We start from the raw sequence: 19,946 nt of genomic DNA on the forward strand, positions 1-19,946 counted from the left end.
GTCTATACAATGTTTAAAAAAACCTGCCCTTCTCAATGTCCCAAAGCCACTAATACAGAGCATATATCTTAAGGCATAAAAATGCTCTGCTTGGAATAATAATTTGGGTCTGATATGATTTTTCTGACCCCTCCTGCTCCCTCAGACACCTCTCTTACCTTATTGGATCAGGATTTCCTTCCAACCAGTTGTGACTCTGCACATTTATTATTATCATTCTGATCTCAGGCTCAAACACCAGAGTCAAGTAACAATGAGCAAAACGCATTTTTTAGTGCAGGGGGACTTTTTGGGGACAATTTTATCCCATGACCTCAGTCTCCCATCAACTTCTCGCAATTCTCTCTACTATTAATCTGTTTTGGCTCCATGATTTATTAGTTTAAAACCACAAAGGATGCCCAAGTAATGTTGCCTTATGAGCTCCAGCTGCAGGGAAATGCAGACCGGATGAATCCAGGTTACACACCTGCACCATCTCCAAAGTCGGTAGTTGTAAAAGTCATAAACCTACATCCCAAGCTGGCCCCTCTTTCACTGCATGACATGATTTTTGGCTCACTGTCTGCAGACTCCTTCATACATACTGCAGCCACACTACTGTACAATACATGCTTTCACTTACTCATCCATATTTAGACTAGTGTCTATAGCTCATCTATAGTGTACACACCACCTACATATCATTACCTCAGCTGTTTATTTTGCTTATGTTTCACTATACCATCATTTGTACTTATCTGCACTGTTTATCTTTGTAGTCATACATCTTAATGTATTCATATCGACCCCTTTTTGTTTACTCTGTACTTTTGTACTTTCTCTGCACTCAACTGCTTTTTGCCCTTCACCTGACTATCCAGGGATTACAAATGTGAAGTGAAAGCCAGTGTTGGTTAGTTCCGCATAATTTAAAGCTCACACCATACAAAAGGCAAAAAGTCAGGTTAGAGCATTTGTTTCAGTCCGTCTCATGGGGTGATTTAGCTTCAGGAGGTTGTAATACAAAAATGTGAGTTGTTGGTACTCTTATAAGCTGCAGTCTGTTTACAGTGCAGATGAACATTGTGATGGATGTCCATGCACATCCTTTTTAATTCTGAGTAAGGTAACTGAACTTGGGAATATTGAAGTTGTAACAAATTGCTGTCCGCCCATCTGTGAACAGAATTAACTTTTGAACAAGCTGATTCACAGTAGCAGAAAGCAAAAGCATACATTTCTTTAAATGCCTCTAAGAGGGGCGCAATAGTTTGTTGTAAACAAACTTAAGTTAGTTACCTTCAGCTATGTCACAAAACACAGTAAGGTTAACATACACATTGAATGCATTTTCTTAACCATAAATAATTCACAAAGTCACGGAAAGCCGTTTAATATAATTTTGGGGTACACTAATACTTTTGAGTACTTCCATGTTTTCCACGTCATTCTCTTACTGCACTTTCTACTCCACTACATTTATCTGACAGCCATACTAGTTACAATATATAGCTATACTAGTGTCTACAATTTGTACCAACAGTTCAAAAGTTCCCCCCCCTCACATGGTTTAATATAAATACTTGCAGTCATATTCCATTAATCAAAACACTTCAACTTCATCTATGAACTGACTGGACTACCAGTTGTCACCCACAGATTCATTTTTTCATATTTTGATTGCAAAACAAAAACAGTGCACCAATGTGATGTTAACAGGACACAACAGTGGATCAGTGTTCAGCACTTTCACCTCAAAATCAAAGTCACAGCCTCATTTCTTGGCTTTAGTCTGGATGATGGGACATGTACTGGTTCAATGAAGGGCTGGGATTTAACCAACTCCCTGTGACCCCAAAAAATATGAATGTGACAGAATAGAACATGAGGGAAGAATCCATATTAGAAATCAACATTTCTGGTGATTTTAGGGTTGGGGTTCAGTTTCCCATTTAGGGATACCTTCCTGGACCAATCAATTATGCAACCAAACCACATCACAAAGTCTCATTTTCCAATGAAGCACAAAAACATCAAATTTCATTTTATCAAGCCACAACTTTATTTCCATCTTGGGTATAAATTGTATAAATGAGCTTAGATTAAATCAGCAACCTTTCTTCAACCCTTTGTTGCCAGGGTCCCATTACATTGTCAACTCCTGTAAAAGGAACAAAGAAAAAGTTTGTTAGCTTATGTGTTACAGATACTTTTCCCACAACTTAAAGAACTTCTCTCTTCTCAGGACAGAAATGTTGGCTTCAAGTAAACTCAGAAGAACGAAAGTCACTGTGTTAATCATCACTGAAGAGTTCTCAATATGCATGTATCTACAGAGATCCAAACCATTTTACCACAAGTGGGAAAGAAAGAAAAAAAAAATAAAAAATTCGTACCATAATAGCATTGACAATGTCGTTGTTGTTGTTTTTCAGGGCGCGTACAGCCTTCGCCCGCGACACGTTGGCCTGTGACATGACGAGTTCGATGTCCTTGACCTCAACTCCGGTTTCATCAACCTATAAGAAGGGCATTTGTTGTATCTCACATGATGAAACAAAGTGTACACATTTGCAATGCGTCACTCTTAACTTGAATAAATCATCTTACCTCTTCCTCTTCGCTCTCCTCCTGTACTGTTGGCGTCTGTGTGTTTTCCTGGATGTTTGATACAGCTTCTCCCTGTACCTTGAATTTTTCTGCGGCAGCCAGCTGGGCTTGCTGGGAAAGATCTTCAATCTAAAAGGTCAGAGAGTGTAACATGAGAGATCAACAAAATTTTGCAGAACATTTTCCGCTGTGGACACTTTGTACCATTTTGACCATCGCCATAGTATCATTAGTTAAATCTCTCAATGGGTATTCTGCTGCCTAATAAAAAGCTAAGATGAGATAAGGACAAAGATTAAGGTGTCTAGCATCCTTCCTGACTACATACCTTAGCTTCACCAAAGACGATGTATGTGTCTGACGCAGGGCTCTTGTAAACGTCTGGTTTGGTGATGACAAACAAGATGTTCTTTGACTTGCGAATAGTGACTCTGGTGACCCCCGTTACCTGCCTGAGACCAAGCTTTGACATTGCCTGAAAGAAATAGAAGGTATTTTACAAATGTGGCCAATTTTGATTGAAAATAAAAACAGCAGAAAAACACCAATTACAGTTAAGATTATTACCTTTCGTGCCTTCTTTTCACTGCGGCTCTGTTTGGCTTTGCTGACAGGTTCTTCGTCTATTTCAGCAGCTGCTGCAAGCTATAAGAGACAGAAGATTCATCCATGTTGTGCGTCAACAACTACATCTAGACAGAAATTTAAGTTTCAATATGAACAGATAAAAATTGAGTCATTTAATCAATGTGCAATCACTCTTCTCAGGACAGAAAGGATGGCTTCAGTAGACTCAGAAGAACGAAAGTCACTGTGTTAATCATCATGGAAGAGTGAAGGACAAACAGGCTCAACGTGTGAACACAGTATTCAGGACCAGTCTGCACTCTCACCTGTGCTTGCTGTGTCTGTGTCTGTGCAGAATCCTGCTCCTCCAGCTCAGGGACAGAGTCATCGCTGTCCGACTCAGTACCGGATCCTACAGAAAGCACCAATAGAAACTGTTACATATATTGTACACACAAGTTTATGTAAAGATATGCTGCAGCAATCCTGGGGAATAAAAATGTGTAGGTTAATAGTGATTCAAAATACCATTAACCATTACATTTGGTGTTGCAAAAGGGTCACTGATTAGAGCTTTTTAACTTCATATCTAAAACTACTTTGTGCTCTGCAAGTATATTGAAAACAATACCCTCCCACCACATTTACCAGATTGACTCCAGACATCTCCATGAACTAAGTAAAAACTCACCATTAGACATCATGATCACACAAGTCAAAGTGCACAACATGGCTGACTGGAGCACTCAAATGTATAAAGGCAAAGCTAATGTTCATATTTCACAACCTGGGCTTTAAGAGAACAACTTGTCTTAAAATCTGAACACCTCCCAGAATGCTGTGACAGTTGGAAAAACAGATGACAGAAGACAAAAAAGAAAGAGAGAAGAAAATACCCATGTCGTTCTTTATCACAGGGTCCACCTTGGCTGGAGTTTTAGCAGGTGCGGGGGCGGGTTTGGGTGATGAGACAGGTTCAGAAGGAGTTGTGATTTTTACCTCTACCTCCGGTTTAACAGGGGCAGGTTTTGCTACTGCCTCAGCAAATGTGAGTTTATGGGAAGCTGGGGCGGGAACTGCAGGTTCAACTGGAGCAGGCTCAGTTGCTGGTTTGGAAGGCTTGACAACCTCAGCAGGTGCCGCCTTAACATCAGCAAGTTTGGCCTCTGTAACTGGCTTAGCACTCTGCACAGTAGGTGGCTTAGTAACCTCAGTGGCAATTTGTTTAGGTTCAGCAGCTGGCTTAGCAGCCTCAACGGGAGCAGGTTTAGCCTCAGCAGCTGGCTTAGCAGCCTCAACGGGAGCAGGTTTAGCCTCAGCAGCTGGCTTAGCAGCCGCAACGGGAGCGGGCTTAGCCTCAGCAGCTGGCTTAGCAGCCGCAACGGGAGCTGGTTTAGCCTCAGCAGCTGGCTTAGCAGCTTCAACGGGAGCTGGCTTAGCAGCTTCAACGGGAGCTGGCTTAGCAGCTTCAACGGGAGCTGGCTTAGCAGCTTCAACGGGAGCTGGTTTAGGTTCGGGAGCTGGCTTAGCAGCTTCAACGGGAGCTGGTTTAGGTTCGGGAGCTGGCTTAGCAGCTTCAACGGGAGCTGGTTTAGGTTCGGGAGCTGGCTTAGCAGCTTCAACGGGAGCTGGTTTAGGTTCGGGAGCTGGCTTAGCAGCTTCAACAGGAGCTGGTTTAGGTTCAGGAGCTGGCTTAGCAGCTTCAACGGGAGCTGGTTTAGGTACAGGAGCTGGTTTAGGTTCGGGAGCTGGCTTAGCAGCTTCAGCGGGAGCTGGTTTAGGTTCGGGAGCTGGCTTAGCAGCTTCAGCGGGAGCTGGTTTAGGTTCGGGAGCTGGCTTAGCAGCTTCAGCGGGAGCTGGTTTAGGTTCGGGAGCTGGTTTAGGTTCGGGAGCTGCAATAACTACTTTAGCTTTGGCAAGCTCAACAGGCACAGATTTGGGTTCAATATCAGTCTTGGGTTTGGATGCTACCTTAGCAACCTCTGCCGGGGCAATGTCACAACTCTGAATCTTTGGTGTTTCATAGCAAGGTTTAGGAGGAGATGTAGCAAGTTTGGCAGCTTCTTTCTCAGCGGGAGGTACAGGCATTTTAATAGGCCTCTCGGGTGGGATAAGTGGGGGGAGATCATCATCAACAGCTGCCATAGGAGGAGCAGCTTTTGGTGGTGCCGTCTTAAATTCAACTGATTTGGGGGGGCTAGAGGCAATGGTATCTAAAAATGAAACTGGAGCTGCCACAGCAGGCTTTGAGGTAACTTTAAAGGCAGCTGGGGCTGCAACAGGCTTTGCAGCAGCTGTTGATGGTTTGTTTGGCTCAACAAGGGAAGGCTTAGATTCAACTACAGTTTGCTTGGGGTCAGCCTCTAATGGTTTTTCATTTGCCGCTGTGACAGGAGCAGGTCCAAATGCCTCTCCTTTCTTAGTTTTTGCTTGTTTGCCAGCCTTGACAACTTTTGGGATGGTGCGGTCAGCCTGGTTAGCAGAAAAGCTGCCAGGTGAGGAAGCCAGGGGAGATGGCATTGGTGACAGGTGGGTAGAGGAGGTAGATTTTGGTGAGGTGGGAGAGGAGGAAGAGGCAGACATAGAGGAGCGTTTTCTTCTGCCAGGGACAGCCTTTGGGGCAGAGGAACCCTGCACACTCTTGGCATCTTTGCCTTTGGGCTTTGCAGGGCCAGAAGCCTGAGGTTTCTGGGAGGAAGCTGTGGCAGGAGGTGTAGCTGAATAGAAAAACATTCTTTAAAATTTTTGGACGGGAGAGGGGAAGCCTTACTCATGCAGGTTAAATAATCTCAAACCAAGACGCAATCATCTTGCTTAGGGGTTAGGAAAAGGAAACACCTGCCTAACTCTAGAATTTGATGCACATTGCCACTCAAAATGCACAGTATTCACTACTTCCACACAGAAAACCAGTCCATATTAAGTCAAGATGCACTTATGACAAAAAGGTAAATCATATTTGCAATGCACAGCACATCATGGTGAAATATCACACTTGCACATAGCAAGTGCATGAATGCATTTGCTATTGTGCCAATGAACTGGTGCTTAAAGTAGAAATGACCAACAAAATGAATTAATTTACTATTGAATTCAACGCAATTCAACACACGTACAATTGGTCATTTGATCCAATGTGTCTGAGTCGAAATGTCATTGATTTTAAAAAAACAAAAGCAGTTCAGGGATGTTACAGAAGTGAAACACCCATAACAATAACTGCCCTAATATAGAATTAAAAACAAGTCATGACAATGTCACAGCAGCAGCAACATTGCCTTAAGGCACTTAATCAACTTTATCACACTGCTTAATATCACTGGAACAAGGGAAAAAAAAAAGCCCATCCGATTTAAGATGGGGACAAAAAGAGGGGAATGGTGAGCGCCTGACTTTCAGAGGATAGACCAACCTGAGAGGTGGCGAGTTGAAAGAGGTGGGCCATCACATTTGGAGGTCCCCTTTGACTGAATGGCCTTTGAGAGAAGTGTAACAGGTTCTTCCATGTCAGGATTTTCATTTTGAGTAGCGACGTTGACATTCACATCACCATCTTGACCTGCATCCAGGGAAGGACTCCAGCCTTCTACTGCAGTTTTGGGGGAATCTGTTGCTTTCCCATCTTCAGTGTTCACATTGACATCTTCAGGAGCAGACGGTTTTGGGACATCAGGGTGTTTTTCACCCTCTGGGCCAGGCTGATCTCCAGAGGACTTTGTTTCAACAGCTATCTGTGTAACCTCTTGGCTGGCCGATTCTTCAGCAGCAACAGCTGACTCCTGACTTTGTGCTTCCTTAGCTGAAGCTGCTTCTTCAACCGCTTGTGGCCCTTTTGAGGGTGAACTGGGACTCTCAGCAGAAGGTCCAGACTCTTCAGGAACTGGCAACGCAGCTGGAGCCCCTGGTGGCTCGGCAGAAAGTCCAGACTCTTCAGGAACTGGCAACGCAGCTGGAGCCCCTGCTGGCTCGGAAGTAAGTCCAGACTCTTCAGGAACTGGCAATGCAGCTGGAGCCCCTGCTGGTTCGGCAGAAGGTCCAGACTCTTCAGGAACTGGCAACGCAGCTGGAGCCCCTGCTGGCTCAACAGTAAACTCTTGCTGTGAGACAGGCGTTGCCACCAGCCCAGTCTCCTCAGTTTGCTCGGTCATTTCTTGAGTCGCAGCTACACCATTTGGCTGATCTCCAGCAGATTGAATGCTAGCCTCTTCTGGAGAAACCATTTCTTGCACAGGATTTGAGGTCTCTGGAGGATTCTCAAGAGGGACTTCCTTGCTCACTGCAGGAATAGCCATGTCAGGAGGAGCAAAAGAATTCAATGCTTCTGCAGCTGATAGAAGGAAAAGCATGAGGAGTAACAGGGGGAGAGGAAATCACAGTAGTTGTTTGGGAAGAAGTTTACTTCAACACAACTCAAGAGACTCACAAATGCACTGAAGTGAAAAGAAGTGCTCCACACGTGAACAGAAACGAGTTTGTGAAAAGCTTGGCAATGCAAAATTGCTTCTTGGTTTGCCAATGTAGGTGAAAAACGGAGGGGGGGCATTAAGAAAAAAAAAAAAGATTCCCGTGTCCAAAACTCCATGCAGTGGTTAAGTGTGAGATAAGTGCCAGAAGACCTTTATTACAAAAAAGTAACCCGTTTACTAACCGAAACCCCGTTAGTAACATTGAGAAGAGAGTAAACTTTGATCCAGAATTTGACAGAGTACATCTTCCAGGTCACTCCCCCACCCTCTCCAATGCAGTTCAGTTTGGTTTCCAAAGCCCCGCCCTGCAGAGGAGGTTAGTAACCACGCATATGGCATACACAACCACTCAAACCGTTCTCCACACAGCTAGAAATAACATATTTTACAGTGACTGTTGCCTGGTTTTATTTTAGCTGGATACCTGCTCCTCATTTCATGACCTGTGTATTTAGAAAAAAGTAGTGTACTGGCCATCTGGCAGACTGACAAATCCCAGTAGGCCATCTCGCAGTAAAAAAAATAAAATCCCTAAAGCTGTCTGGCCCCCTTTCTGCGCTCGTCATTCGAGGTCCATAAGAGAGTGTACGTGTTCAGAGACCTCGCCGACCCACCCATGCTCCATATTGGCTTGTTTACTTAGCTAGCAGATTAGTTCCAACAATAAGATAGATGGCAAGCCTGTAAATTAGCAGCTTTATTAAATGTGTAGCTTTACAAGATGAATTTTTGCAAAGTTCCTCCTGAAGCCATGTGCTGAGGTATTGAGCTTGACTGAGCAAAAGCATGTGCGGGAGAATGGGACTGCACGGCATGTGCTCAAGCAGTGACTGACATGGCATTAGAGACAACTCCTGCTCTGGTTGGTTGGTTGGTTTTGTTCAGGCTCAGTGGACTCTTGCCAATGATATCAGTGGCACTATGATGAGCCAAAACAATTGATTTTTCACAGATTAACTGTCTCATGTACTACTGTTAGGATATAGTGAATTTAAGTAAATAAAATAATTGAATAATGAAAGCTTTCGTCAAAAAGGTCAGTATGTGTAAATTGTTGTGCAGCTTCATGGCAAAATCTAAGTGGGGTCATTATTCAAAGGTGATAACATTGTGCAACACACTGTCAAAATAGACATCCCCATGAAATAATGACCCAACACTTGCCATTTTCTACTGAGTATTGTCCAGCAGCAACCTATCTGGTATTGAAGCTACATTAATATTTGCCTTTACCATCATCATTGAGGAAACATTTAGTGAAATTAGATGTCCTTTCTTCTCAGACATCATCTGAACTTCTGTGAAGTCTTTTGTGTTCAGTTTGTCTTTGCACAGCACACAGTTACAGCTGCTGACATGATTCCTTCAACAATGGCTTGCCACATCAACTGAAGGTAAAATATTGGCCGATTTCATCCTTGTTGGCTGCTTGACAAGTATAGTCACACGCACGATGAACCTCTAAACTCAGACTCAAATCACAAATTAGTGTGTTTCACTGCTCAAGACACCTAAGTCAGTCATCAATGTAGTTTTCCAACAGATTGAAGAACTGAAGTTAAAGAGTGCGTCAACAAGTTTCTCAATAAAACCTATTGGCATGGATTGAGTTACTAACATAATACTGTAACTCAAACACATCCAGCCAACACCACATATATCCACTTCTCTAACAGCTTATTGACTCATTTATAGTCAAGAGCGTTATATACACAATATAACTGATATTTTCCAATAGATTTCCACAATCACAAAGCTACATTTTGTTACCAAATGTTAATTTTGGCGTTAGTTTTATACACCGGATGCCCTTCCTGACGCAACCCTCGCCCATTTTTGGTAGTCGGGACTGGGAGGGAGTCGAACCCGGGTTCCCTAGGCCGATGGCATGCACACTTATCCACTGTGCTACCGGCCGGTTATTTTGTTACCAACATAATACTTGAAATGTAAGAGTTGAACTCATGTTTTACCCTAAAAATTGTGCGTTTCATAGCTGAACAAGAAATAAGTTATTTAAAAGATCAAGCATATATTCAACACAGAATGATCTGTGCTATTGCCAATGAGATGGCCATCAATCCTATGTAAAGTGGGTTTCCAACTCATTCACTGTGCACAGGGTAAAACCACACTAAACACCATGCATTGTGTGCTAAATCCAGTTGTCCGTGCATGTCACCACACACCATTGTGAGTTTGTGTAAATAAAACGAGGGGTCCGGGATTACTCTGTTCAAGCCAAGCTATATCACCACTGCAAACCCCCCCAGGGAGCAAACTACTGTTATGACTGACCCAACACATGGCTGGAGACCATCAAAATATCTGTCAGCTGTCACATCAACTCAATGTGCAGCCTGCTGAGTCAACCCCCCGAGCCCGGTCAGTCAGTAATTGTTGTTCTTCTCTACTCAACAAATGGCTATCAGAGATCCAGAGCCCCATTGTTTCACATGCAGTACCTCATGCACTCTTATGAGAAGCTAAAACATACGAACCAGTCTCCACTTGAGGCTGCTGCATCTCCTGCTCGGTGACTGGGACCGTTTCTGTGGCTTCACCAGGCATGTTTGCTGGGGAGGAAAAGGAAGACACTTTAAAAGCTCGAGCTAAGCATCAATAACTTCAAGAAGTGTAAAACAAACGTTGGAAGTTAGTTGGGGAAACAAACCAGCTGAGTAATGTGAGCAGGGGCTGGTTAACCCGCTCAGACCCCCACTAGCAGTTGTCCTAACTGGTTGAACAGGTGACAGAGCCCATGCTTTAACTTAGCTTACAGTCAGTTAGCTTCGGTTAGCTCGCCGCTTCTGTCAGCCTCAGCGGGACAAAGCTGGCGGACAGGAACACAGTCTACCGCCATTTTACCCACATTTAGGGCTGTTTTCAGTGACCAGCTAGTTGTCACAGAGTCCCCGTCCGACCACTAGTCCCACAGCTCACTGCGGCCCTGACAGGCTGCTGGTAACCTGGTACTCATCATGTTCCCCCATTTTGAGCAGGTAATCGGCTGCACAACGGCACATAAATCACCGAACAGAGGCACCAAAGACAGATAATAACTGTACGGGCCCATTAACACGACTTTACTTTAACACATTAAACCTTTAAAACAGGCGGGGATGAGTGAAAAACGGCTGGATGATGTTGGATTATCAGCGGAGACACTCACCGACTCAGGACGTTATATCCAAGATGGCTGTAAGAGAGAACTTCTGACCCCAGTCTGTCGGTAATATCCGGTTTGGAGCAGGAGCTTCTACTTCCGGGTTATTTAAAGGCACATTCAGCCTTTTTTCCTTGACAACAGAGTCACATGCACAGACATCACACAAATAAGGTGTCTGACCTATTGAAAGAAATATGTACGATTTGAAGTATTTGTATTCGCATATTTTAATATATAATTAAAAATGCAAAATCAGCTGTCTTTTACTGAAGGACAACACTTAAGTGCAATTAAGAGTATTTGTATTTGTGTATTTATTTCATATTGATAAGAACAATATTTAGTTTCAGTACAATTTAGACGCTATTTATGCACCAATATGCACCAAAGTTCTGTAACCATCACTTGTTACTGCAAATGTTACTTTATTTTTTTTACTTTTATGGATGTCGGTCAAAACAACTGTGACCTGCTACACCAGCTGAGTGTCCAGACGTCGACAGTCTACTCCACGAACCAAATATTCAATCTCTATCAAAAAACTACTGACTACAGATGGCTGATTGTGAATATCTAAATTATGTTGTTTTACTATCATTATTATTTCTCTACATTTCAGAGGACAATATTGAACTACTGACTCCACTACATTCAAATGAGAGACATAATTATTTTAAAGACAAACTTTTCATATGACACATATGAGCTGCTAATGTGGTGAATCTTACAAAAAGACTTCATGGTCACAAATAGTAACATGTCACCCTTCACACCTGCCTGCTTCCTCATAAACTAAATCTACAAACTGTCTCCTGTTCTTAGTAAAAGTAAGTGAAACAAGATTATGAAAGAGTCGAAATACAAAATTTATTTTCACAAATGACTGTACAAAGACATAATGTAGACAATGTGTAAAGTAATGTGCATTATACCAGGAAAACCCCAAAGTGAGGAGGAGATGGTTTAGTTCTGTTTTGTTAATGAATGTATCATTACTGAGTCTCATTGGATCATAATAAAATAGATTTGGATGAAATTATTGTCCAACAGAAAAATGGCATTTTGTATCGTCTCCCACAAAAAGTAAGAGGGAGCCGTTAACAGCGCCTCCTCTGGAGCACTTTGTGATTGTTGATCCAGTTCAGAAGTCTTTCTGAAGGTCTAAATGGACAAAAAGAAAAGAAAATTGATTACATGGAAGAACAAACTTCTTAAAAGTCCCTCTGGCTAACATCTCATCCTGTAAGCAGAAAACATACCACTTTTTCTGAGAAGATCTCCTTTCCATGAACGAGCCATTCCATCCAGAAACTGGTCAAAGTATTTCACGTACTTCGCCAGACTTGTTCTTTTGTAATCTGAAGAAATCAAGAAGAAACATCCTGCTATTTAACAGGATAATAATAAAACAAGAGCAAGAATACAGCGATCCCACCAAGCCTTCCTCTGGGGTGATGCAACACCTTCTGAGCCAGGAAAACCAGCCAGATTACCTGTTTGGCCTACTTATAACTTTGAGACAAAAAAAAGTGAAGCTCTTGTGTGATACAATAAGCTTGAAATTCACCTCTGATCTTTCGTCTTTCTGCTGCGTCCTTCTCATTTTCCTTCTCTTTGACGTCCTCTGACTTCTCCTCTTCTTCGCCAGTCCTGGGTCGATCCAGCTCCTCACAGATCAGACTAAAAATATATATACATATAGCATCAGCTCTGCAGAGTGCCAAAGTATCAAACACTGACAACAACAGAGCACGACACACTGAATCATCACTCACTTTATTGTGGGCACAGCAAAAGGATCAAACGTATCCAACTCTTTGAGGTCTATGGGAACAGAAATGCGCCCTGGACCATTCAGATCAGAGGAGAGAAGACACAGTGAGACTCTGTCAGGGGTGCACTCACAGCACCATCTTGATTAAAACTTATAGCATCTTTGCTCACCTGTTTTGGGATGGACACTGAAGGGGCTCTTCAGCAAATGGTTCACACCTTTACTGACGTTCACGTCAAGACGAGGGTAACAATACTGCAGCATGATTTCTTTCTCAAAGTACTGGCCCTTTTTGGCAGTGGCCTGAAGGGACCAATATGTGATGTTCAAAGAGCATTCAAAAGGTTAAACAACTGCCATTACGCAATAATAACTGAATTTATGTGGCACTGTTCCAAAACAAGTTACAAAAGGACTATAAAGACATAAACAATAGAAATTACCAAGTAAATAACTAAAGTAGAAAAGATACAGTCATAATGAAAAGCGAGGTAAGAATTACTCAAACATAGTAAAAACTATTAAAGCAAAGACAGAGGACATTTGATTAAAGAGAAAGCAATTCTGAAAATATGCCTTTGCAAGAGATTTTTTGAAAGAGTTGTAAAATCATGGGGCCTCAGATTTTTTGCCTCGACCTTGACAGACCTCTGCCGGAGGATCTGAGGCTGCATTCAGGCTCGTAAGGGGCTCAGCAAGTGCGGTTATATAATCAGAGCCCAACCCAAATGTCAACATATTAAAGTACATTTTTAAAAGGTGACCAGTGTCGAGATGCTAAAATAGGCCTTATGTGGACTCTTCTGTTGGATTTCGCTGCTGCAGTATTTTGAACTAGCTTGAAGTTTGGAGAGGTCGTATTGAGTGAGACAGGACTACAGCTAGTCACAGTACTGAGCAAGATGTAATGAAAGCATGGGGGACAGTTTCAAGATTCTTAGTGGATAAAAAAAAAAAAAAGATACATTTGCAGAGAGCACGATTAAAACGACTGACTTGAACAAAGATAAGATCTCTGCACTGTGTTTCAATGCATCAGGACAGAGAAACTGAGCGAGAGGAAGAGTGCTCGCTGGAGTTGTGTTGTGATGTGTAGTTGGACTCGTCAATGAGGGCAGGATTACGAACCTGTTTCCTGCTGGCTTGATCCCTGACCAATTTCCAACGGTTCTCTGGTTTCCTCTCGTTCTGGAAGTCCTGCTGCAAGTCTTTTCTCACATGTAAGGCTGAGTTAAGTTATTTTCACAATGGTTTTTGCATATTAAAAAACAGACTGTATCAGCTATAAGCTCTACTGCATGTGTCCATGGCGCAAATATTCAGCATGCTGTGAAAAGGATATCTTCAGGAACGAGTGACAGAACTTTGTCTATAGATTCCTTGCGGCCCAGTATGTCCTGTTCCTGTAGAGCGTACCGGGGAAAGTATTGCTCCACCACCACCAAAGACTCTCTGTTGATTACAGGCACAAACAGTTGGCGCCGTGACATTCATCAGAGGCCCAGAACTCAGGAACAGGGAGCGCCATTAGGCATCGAAACAGAACAAGCACAGATGCAGCAGAACACTGACCTTCACTAAGAAAATGGTCTGATTCTTACCTGATGAAAGGGTGAATTGGGTCTGTCAGCACAACTTTCTTTATTGTCTCATCACCTCCCTACAGAACAGCAGCACATTAGGTTTTCCACATACAAGTCATTAAACGACTGGTAATCTAACTAAAGGGGTCAAAATGAGGTTTTAACTGGAGCCTTGTTGCTACCCTCTGAAAACATCTAGTTGGAGGGAAAAAAATTATATGAATATTCTTGTGTTCCCTGTAAGGCTTATTTTCATCAATAATTAATTCACTAATTATTGAATAGATTAATAGCTTGGTCTACAAAATCTCACAAAAATTGTGATTTTAATTTCTCACAGCCTGATGCAATATATTCATATAGCTTTTGATCAATTGTCCAAAAGATATTTAGTTCATTATCATATATGACAAAAAAAAAAAAAAAAGCACCAGATCTTCTCACTTGGGAAGCTGGAACCAGGGAACTGGTTTGACACTTTTGCTTGAAATAAGACAAAAGCCATTAATCAATTATCAAAATGGCTGCCAATTAATTCTAGCTCTGTTTCAGTGACTAAATTCCTCTCATACTAAATACTGCACTACTGTACTCATGCCCAATATATACCTGTTGAATATAATGGAATAATAATTTATGTAATAACAATAATTATAGAACTGACTAATAATTTTAAAAAAGCTTGTTTTGGCAGCAGCTGCAGTCGAGTAAAGGAATCTGGAGCTGCAAACATTTTGTTACGTCACAGTTTTGAAAAATGACAGAGCTTCTTGAGAGAGCTTGACCAGTGCGTTATGGAGCCTGCCAGGGTGTTAATTATAACCAGACACCTATACAGGACCCCAATACTGGATTCTTAAGGCCGAGATAAATATTGACATTCAAGAGTTCTGATATGATAATGATATATCTGCTCTTATGTGTATTTTTTACACAAACAAACAATTTTGAAAACAATCCCTGAAATTTGGTTCAAGAGATCATTGGCTATTTTTTGTACGGTAATACTTTATGATACTTATCAGCTGCCAAACACCCAATATGTTTGAGATAAGACGGCCGATGTATTGGGCAGACACTAATCAGGATCACCTGACGGAAATACACTGATACACACAAACACAATGGGCACAGAACCTTCCTGCTAATAAATAATCCTGTCCTGATCATCTAATAAAAGCTAAAATACTGTTACCTTAACCAGGCTGAGGTATTCAGCAACTGCAGAGCGAGCTGCAACGGAGAGCTTCCTGGCAGCTTCATCACACACCCAGCAATGCACTCCTCTTCTGCCAGAATAAACCCACAGCAGCTGCTGGAAACCAAAGTCCTCTAGAATAACACATAAAACAAAAAAGAACTGGATGGTTAGTCTTGCCAAAAACTGAAAGTAAGATGCCACAAAGTTAAATGATAGACAAACCTCTTAGAGCTCTGTCCAGGATGCGGATGGCGATGGTCATCAGGGTCCAGCACTTGGAGCAAATGTCTGCGGCGCTGAAGTCAGAGTCTGTGTTATCTCACTGGTGTGACTGGCTGTCATGATGATTTACTAGCACGGCAACAAAATGAACCACATGATCCAATTACCTGCAGCAGCTTCTCACATCATCATAGTCTGTCATATCGATATCAAACACCAGCTCCTTCTCCAGGGCCTGGAAGGTCCCCGACTTCACCGTGTTGTGCTGACTGGGCTGCAGGACACAAACACATGCAACTTCATCCACATGTCTGCACAGGCACAAAAACACTGTGAGAGAGAAATACACGCAGTCCCACCCTGTGGCTGTATATGGCTCCTATGTCGATCTTGTAAGGGTTCATCTTCTGCATTTCCTTCTCCAGCTCGTTCTGTGTGCTGAACGACTGGTAGCGGACGTAGATGTCATCTTTGAGTGTGAAGGAGAACTCCCGATTCTGAAAGTAGTTCTTCTGCACTGAGGGTGTAAAAGAAAAAAAATAACACCTCAGTCCACTGTAGTGTTGTTGGCACTTTTACTCAGCTGTGGAAGGGAATACTAGTTACTTTTAGTTAGCTTGCCTGGCCTGTCTAATCAGGACACTCACCTCCTCCATAGTTCAGCCAGCGATAATACTGAGAGAAGGGGAACAGCCGTCGGTAGTAGAGCGGTAATAAGTCCGGCAGGGAGCCCTGGTCATAAACTGAGGACGACATGACCTGACAGAAATACAACAGCTCTGGTATCGCTCTAAAACTATGTTAATTTCTCACCAAAACGCTTGTTTTTGGGGGCTGACAGCTCGGTGTGTTATTTTACACCGAGGCTAGCGCGGGAAAACGCTTCAGGAAAGGAGGCGACCAATGAGACAAGGTTTGGACAGTGACGTCAGCGACGTGTGTTCCTTAGTAACAGATTTGTTTCGCCAGATTAGCTTCTCTGTTAGCTCGGCCAGCTAGCAGCTAAAGATTAAAACAAAATAGGCACAAGATAGAAAGCTCGACTTAAAATGACAGCTTCGCCCTCTAAGAAGTTGGCTGACAGCCTCATAGCCTGATTCGACCCAGTAATATTCGCCTTGCAATGAAGGAGAAGGCGGAAGTGTCGCCGAGCAAAGAGAGGATCATGGGACGTGTAGTCATTTCAAGCTGCTGCGATAAAAATGTCATAAATAAATGGATGGATGGATGGATAAAGTGTACAATATGATGATGAAGAGGGGGAAATAGGACACTACATTTTCATCTCAAGAATTGAAAACAATGTCATTAAACATCAAAATCAACGAATATAGGATTCAGCTATAATCCTTTGTTATGCATAAAAAACCTACATTTTGGCATTACCATACTGAAAATCAGGAATCACACTATTGGTGGCTAACCATTTAATCTCCCTCAGAGGATTTGGGTGATGGTGTAGGTTTGAATCATTTTACTAAATTCACATTAGGCTTATACTCAGTTTATATTTTCTATGTTACATTGATGACCCAGAGTGCCTTGTAAAGAAACAGTAAATACATAGTTCTTGACATCTTTACAGAACTTTACTTGGCACCACCAATGTCTTTGCTTTGGAAATCTGTTGTTTTAGAGAAGTATTCTGTAGTCACCCCAGCCACAGAAAAAGTATTACATCCTGTGCAAAGTGTTGTGATTTCATGGTTTTGTTCAGACTGTCATTTATTTCATACACCTTTAGAGGGCAGCATAGTTTCATGAGGATATTCATGACAGCAGTCAAAACAAAAGTAAGAAATCTCTGCTGGGGTCAAAAGCACGCACAGACACTGTCAGGACACTTTCCTAATTTTGTATGGGTCACGGGTAGAGATGGGTAGATGGCTCCAGATATGTTTACATTTGTCTCAGCTGTCTTGTTTTGTTTCTTTCTGGCTAAATAGGTCTAATTTAAGCTTTACATCCAGGCCTTAATTTAAGGTCTGTTTCAGATGTAGATACATGCAATGTGCACTTCGCTTTGACATTTGAAAAGGACACTTTGGCTTTCAAGACAAAAGGGGGCAGGGGTACTGGCCCTTTCTGTTCTACCCACTACTGTGGGCGGTTCACGCAGTCTAGTGGCAACAATGATTGTTTAATAATGATTTTGTATTTCCTGCCAGAGTCCCATCTGACTGAAGTGGAGCTGTTCACACTGAAGGTTGAGAGCTGTGCAGCCATAAGAGCTCTTGTCCGTTACTGTATTTCTGATATAGAACACCAGTCGTCTTGTGCACCGTGGCTGTACATTGAATAGTATTAGCTCTATAATTTTATTCATTGTATCTCAGCTCCTGCTGCTGTCATTAGAGCCTCTCTCTATAATTTCTCTCCATGCTTCTGTCATTCTGGCTTTGTTTCACACAAAATGGAGATTTGACAGAATATAAATGTCGAATGGCTGCCACTAAATCAAAGGTCTTTCTCCCTCACTGTGAAATGTAGGTGTGAAGCTTTTAAGGAACGAAATAAATACATTTATGTTAGCATATCTATATTGTTTGTGCCCAACTGACTTACCAAGACTCCTCCGTTCCTCTGCAGTTCATTTTATCTACTTAGTTTTCTTCACACTTGTAGATGTGGAGAGTGAGGACCACCCTCTACCACTGCAATTTACCCAGTTGTTAGCATAATACGCTACAGTATGTGAAAAACCTGTGCATTAGATTGATGGCAATGAACTAGCTTCTCCTTTGCAGCATCACTGAACTGTGCCACATTAAAGAGCAATTAATAGACAAGCGCTGCCGATACATTTCCACTTCATGATTGCACTTGTGTTTATGGTAATATTCTTTAATCATACCCTGATTTACATAATACAAAAGCTTTCAACCACATCTTACTTGAATTATGTAAATTATGTCGCTGCAAGCCATAGTAGATGTGATGGGTTTTTCTTGTATGGGCCCTGTCTTGAAAATTACTTGAAATTGACTTGGTATTAACACCAGTCGTCGGTTGCTCTCTACCGACATTCCCACTGTATGTTTACAACTCTGGTGTAAATGAGTGCACCTTGTATATATAGTAGCTCCTAACCTGAAGCATTACTGGCCGTCATCATGCATGTAGACATGTAAGCAGAAATCACATACTGGCACAACAGATACATACAGCTCTCACACACGCACAAAAACAACACTAAATGTCAGAGGGGCGAGTTAGGTAAGGTGAAACACGGGGTGAAAATCTAACTTTCAGCAGTGTGTTATGATAAATCTAGGTCAGATAGTCGGCAGGTGCCCGTGGAGCATGTTGGCCAGTCTATAGGTCATCATGTTAGCTGTACACGAGGAGCCATAGTTTGAGGATGATATAAAAGTCACTGCATCTTCAGACGACCAAAGCGTGCCACCATCTCAGAGTGCTGTCGCTTCCAATCAGGAAAACACTGGTGGCACATAGGTCAGTAGAAATCCTCTCAAACAGAGACTGCAGTGATGCTGTTCACGTGATTCAAAAGGCCCCAGACGTGCTCACCCCTCTAAACTCTATTAGTCGGTCCCATCATCAGGAACGTCCACATGGTGTAAGATAATACTTTAAGGAGCTGTTTGACATTTAGGAAAACATGTTTATTCACTTCCTTTCCTCATAAACCAAAGAACTGGGCGCTAAATAAAAACTTGGTATACACAAAGGTAGAACAACTCATCCTGAGGTGAATGTGGACGATTGTACCACAGTTCAGGGAAGGCCATCCAATAATTGTTGAGACATTTTACTCAAATCATAGTGGCACGTGATGGTACTTCTGGTCTTACTGCTACGCTAAATAAATCGACTTCCAGCTCTAGCTCAATAATGCTGTGACATTAAAGCGACATCTTTCTGCTCAGATCATTCTCTGCAAGAAAGCCAATGAGCATCTTTCCCAAAAAACCCTCTCCTCTATCCTGTGCAAATACTGGATAGTGTTTGATTATGATATCAGCCTTAACAATTCAATATGTGAGTTCATATCACAAAACTCTATTTGCAGGGAAGAAAGGGAACTTTTTAAAAATTAACAAAATGAGAAGAGAGGCAGCAGCACATGAGTGAGACTGACCGTTTCACATACAGAGATACAGTAAGACCGCTAAAAAAAAGCACTAAGTGGAAGTGGGTGAGAGAAAGTGTTTGCATGTTATTAGTTTAAGGCGTATAAGCGTGATGGGATGGAAGAGAGCACGAAGATAGAAATGTCAATGAAGCAAGACAGAGAGGGTTTGCTGTGTTTCTATCTGCACCAGGCGGCAGGTGCAATTGATGTCCCCATTCAGAGTTTCATGCTATACATTGATGCCATCAAAGAGCCGTCTGTCACGGTCGAGCAGTT

General features: G+C 42.3%; 2 protein-coding genes and 2 non-coding genes across 7 annotated transcripts; all 4 read right to left on the reverse strand.

Moving 5' to 3' along the window:
• Positions 1-2,020: 2,020 nt before the first annotated feature.
• Positions 2,021-10,874, reverse strand: naca (nascent polypeptide associated complex subunit alpha). 4 transcript variants are annotated; one of them, XM_070840373.1, is made up of 10 exons: positions 10,798-10,874; positions 10,127-10,201; positions 5,043-5,876; positions 4,056-4,982; positions 3,486-3,571; positions 3,160-3,237; positions 2,921-3,067; positions 2,593-2,721; positions 2,379-2,501; positions 2,021-2,143 (listed from the first exon to the last, which is right to left on the reverse strand). In XM_070840373.1, the coding sequence occupies exons 2-10, from the start codon at positions 10,194-10,196 to the stop codon at positions 2,129-2,131; spliced, it is 2,409 nt and encodes an 802-aa protein (XP_070696474.1). In that variant the 5' UTR covers positions 10,197-10,201; positions 10,798-10,874; the 3' UTR covers positions 2,021-2,128. The 4 variants fall into 4 exon arrangements, with proteins under 4 accessions (XP_070696474.1, XP_070696473.1, XP_070696475.1 ...); XM_070840372.1 differs by having other exon boundaries at positions 4,056-5,876; XM_070840374.1 differs by lacking the exons at positions 4,056-4,982; positions 5,043-5,876 and adding an exon at positions 6,572-7,435.
• Positions 2,219-2,293, reverse strand: LOC139210395 (small nucleolar RNA SNORD59). Its single transcript, XR_011585253.1, has one exon. It is a non-coding gene; the product is annotated as a small nucleolar RNA SNORD59 (small nucleolar RNA).
• LOC139210396 (small nucleolar RNA SNORD59) lies at positions 3,352-3,425 on the reverse strand. The gene has a single exon (XR_011585254.1). It is a non-coding gene; the product is annotated as a small nucleolar RNA SNORD59 (small nucleolar RNA).
• A 768-nt stretch (positions 10,875-11,642) lies between the features above and the next one.
• On the reverse strand, positions 11,643-16,433 carry prim1 (DNA primase subunit 1). Its single transcript, XM_070839965.1, has 13 exons — positions 16,222-16,433; positions 15,934-16,091; positions 15,742-15,848; positions 15,575-15,648; positions 15,347-15,483; positions 14,170-14,228; positions 13,911-14,020; positions 13,697-13,788; positions 12,739-12,871; positions 12,570-12,639; positions 12,362-12,474; positions 12,054-12,152; positions 11,643-11,955 (listed from the first exon to the last, which is right to left on the reverse strand). Exons 1-13 carry the CDS (start codon positions 16,328-16,330, stop codon positions 11,936-11,938), a joined length of 1,281 nt encoding a protein of 426 aa, XP_070696066.1. The 5' UTR covers positions 16,331-16,433; the 3' UTR covers positions 11,643-11,935.
• Positions 16,434-19,946: the final 3,513 nt, after the last annotated feature.

The sequence above is a fragment of the Pempheris klunzingeri genome, chromosome 11 (genome assembly GCF_042242105.1).
Source record: "Pempheris klunzingeri isolate RE-2024b chromosome 11, fPemKlu1.hap1, whole genome shotgun sequence".
NCBI classification, from domain to species: domain Eukaryota; kingdom Metazoa; phylum Chordata; class Actinopteri; order Acropomatiformes; family Pempheridae; genus Pempheris; species Pempheris klunzingeri.

Excerpts from the sequence above, each read along its gene's own strand:
- naca (XM_070840372.1), bottom strand. The coding sequence starts at position 10,196 with ATGCCTGGTGAAGCCACAGAAACGGTCCCAGTCACCGAGCAGGAGATG. Across the intron at positions 3,572-4,055 it reads TGTGATAAAGAACGACATGG|GATCCGGTACTGAGTCGGAC; the intron begins GTATTTTCTTCT and ends TGCTTTCTGTAG. Across the intron at positions 2,722-2,920 it reads TCGTCTTTGGTGAAGCTAAG|ATTGAAGATCTTTCCCAGCA; the intron begins GTATGTAGTCAG and ends CTGACCTTTTAG.
- prim1 (XM_070839965.1), bottom strand. The coding sequence starts at position 16,330 with ATGTCGTCCTCAGTTTATGACCAGGGCTCCCTGCCGGACTTATTACCG. Across the intron at positions 12,872-13,696 it reads ATCAAGCCAGCAGGAAACAG|GCCACTGCCAAAAAGGGCCA; the intron begins GTTCGTAATCCT and ends TGGTCCCTTCAG. Across the intron at positions 12,153-12,361 it reads AGAAAGACGAAAGATCAGAG|ATTACAAAAGAACAAGTCTG; the intron begins GTGAATTTCAAG and ends TGATTTCTTCAG.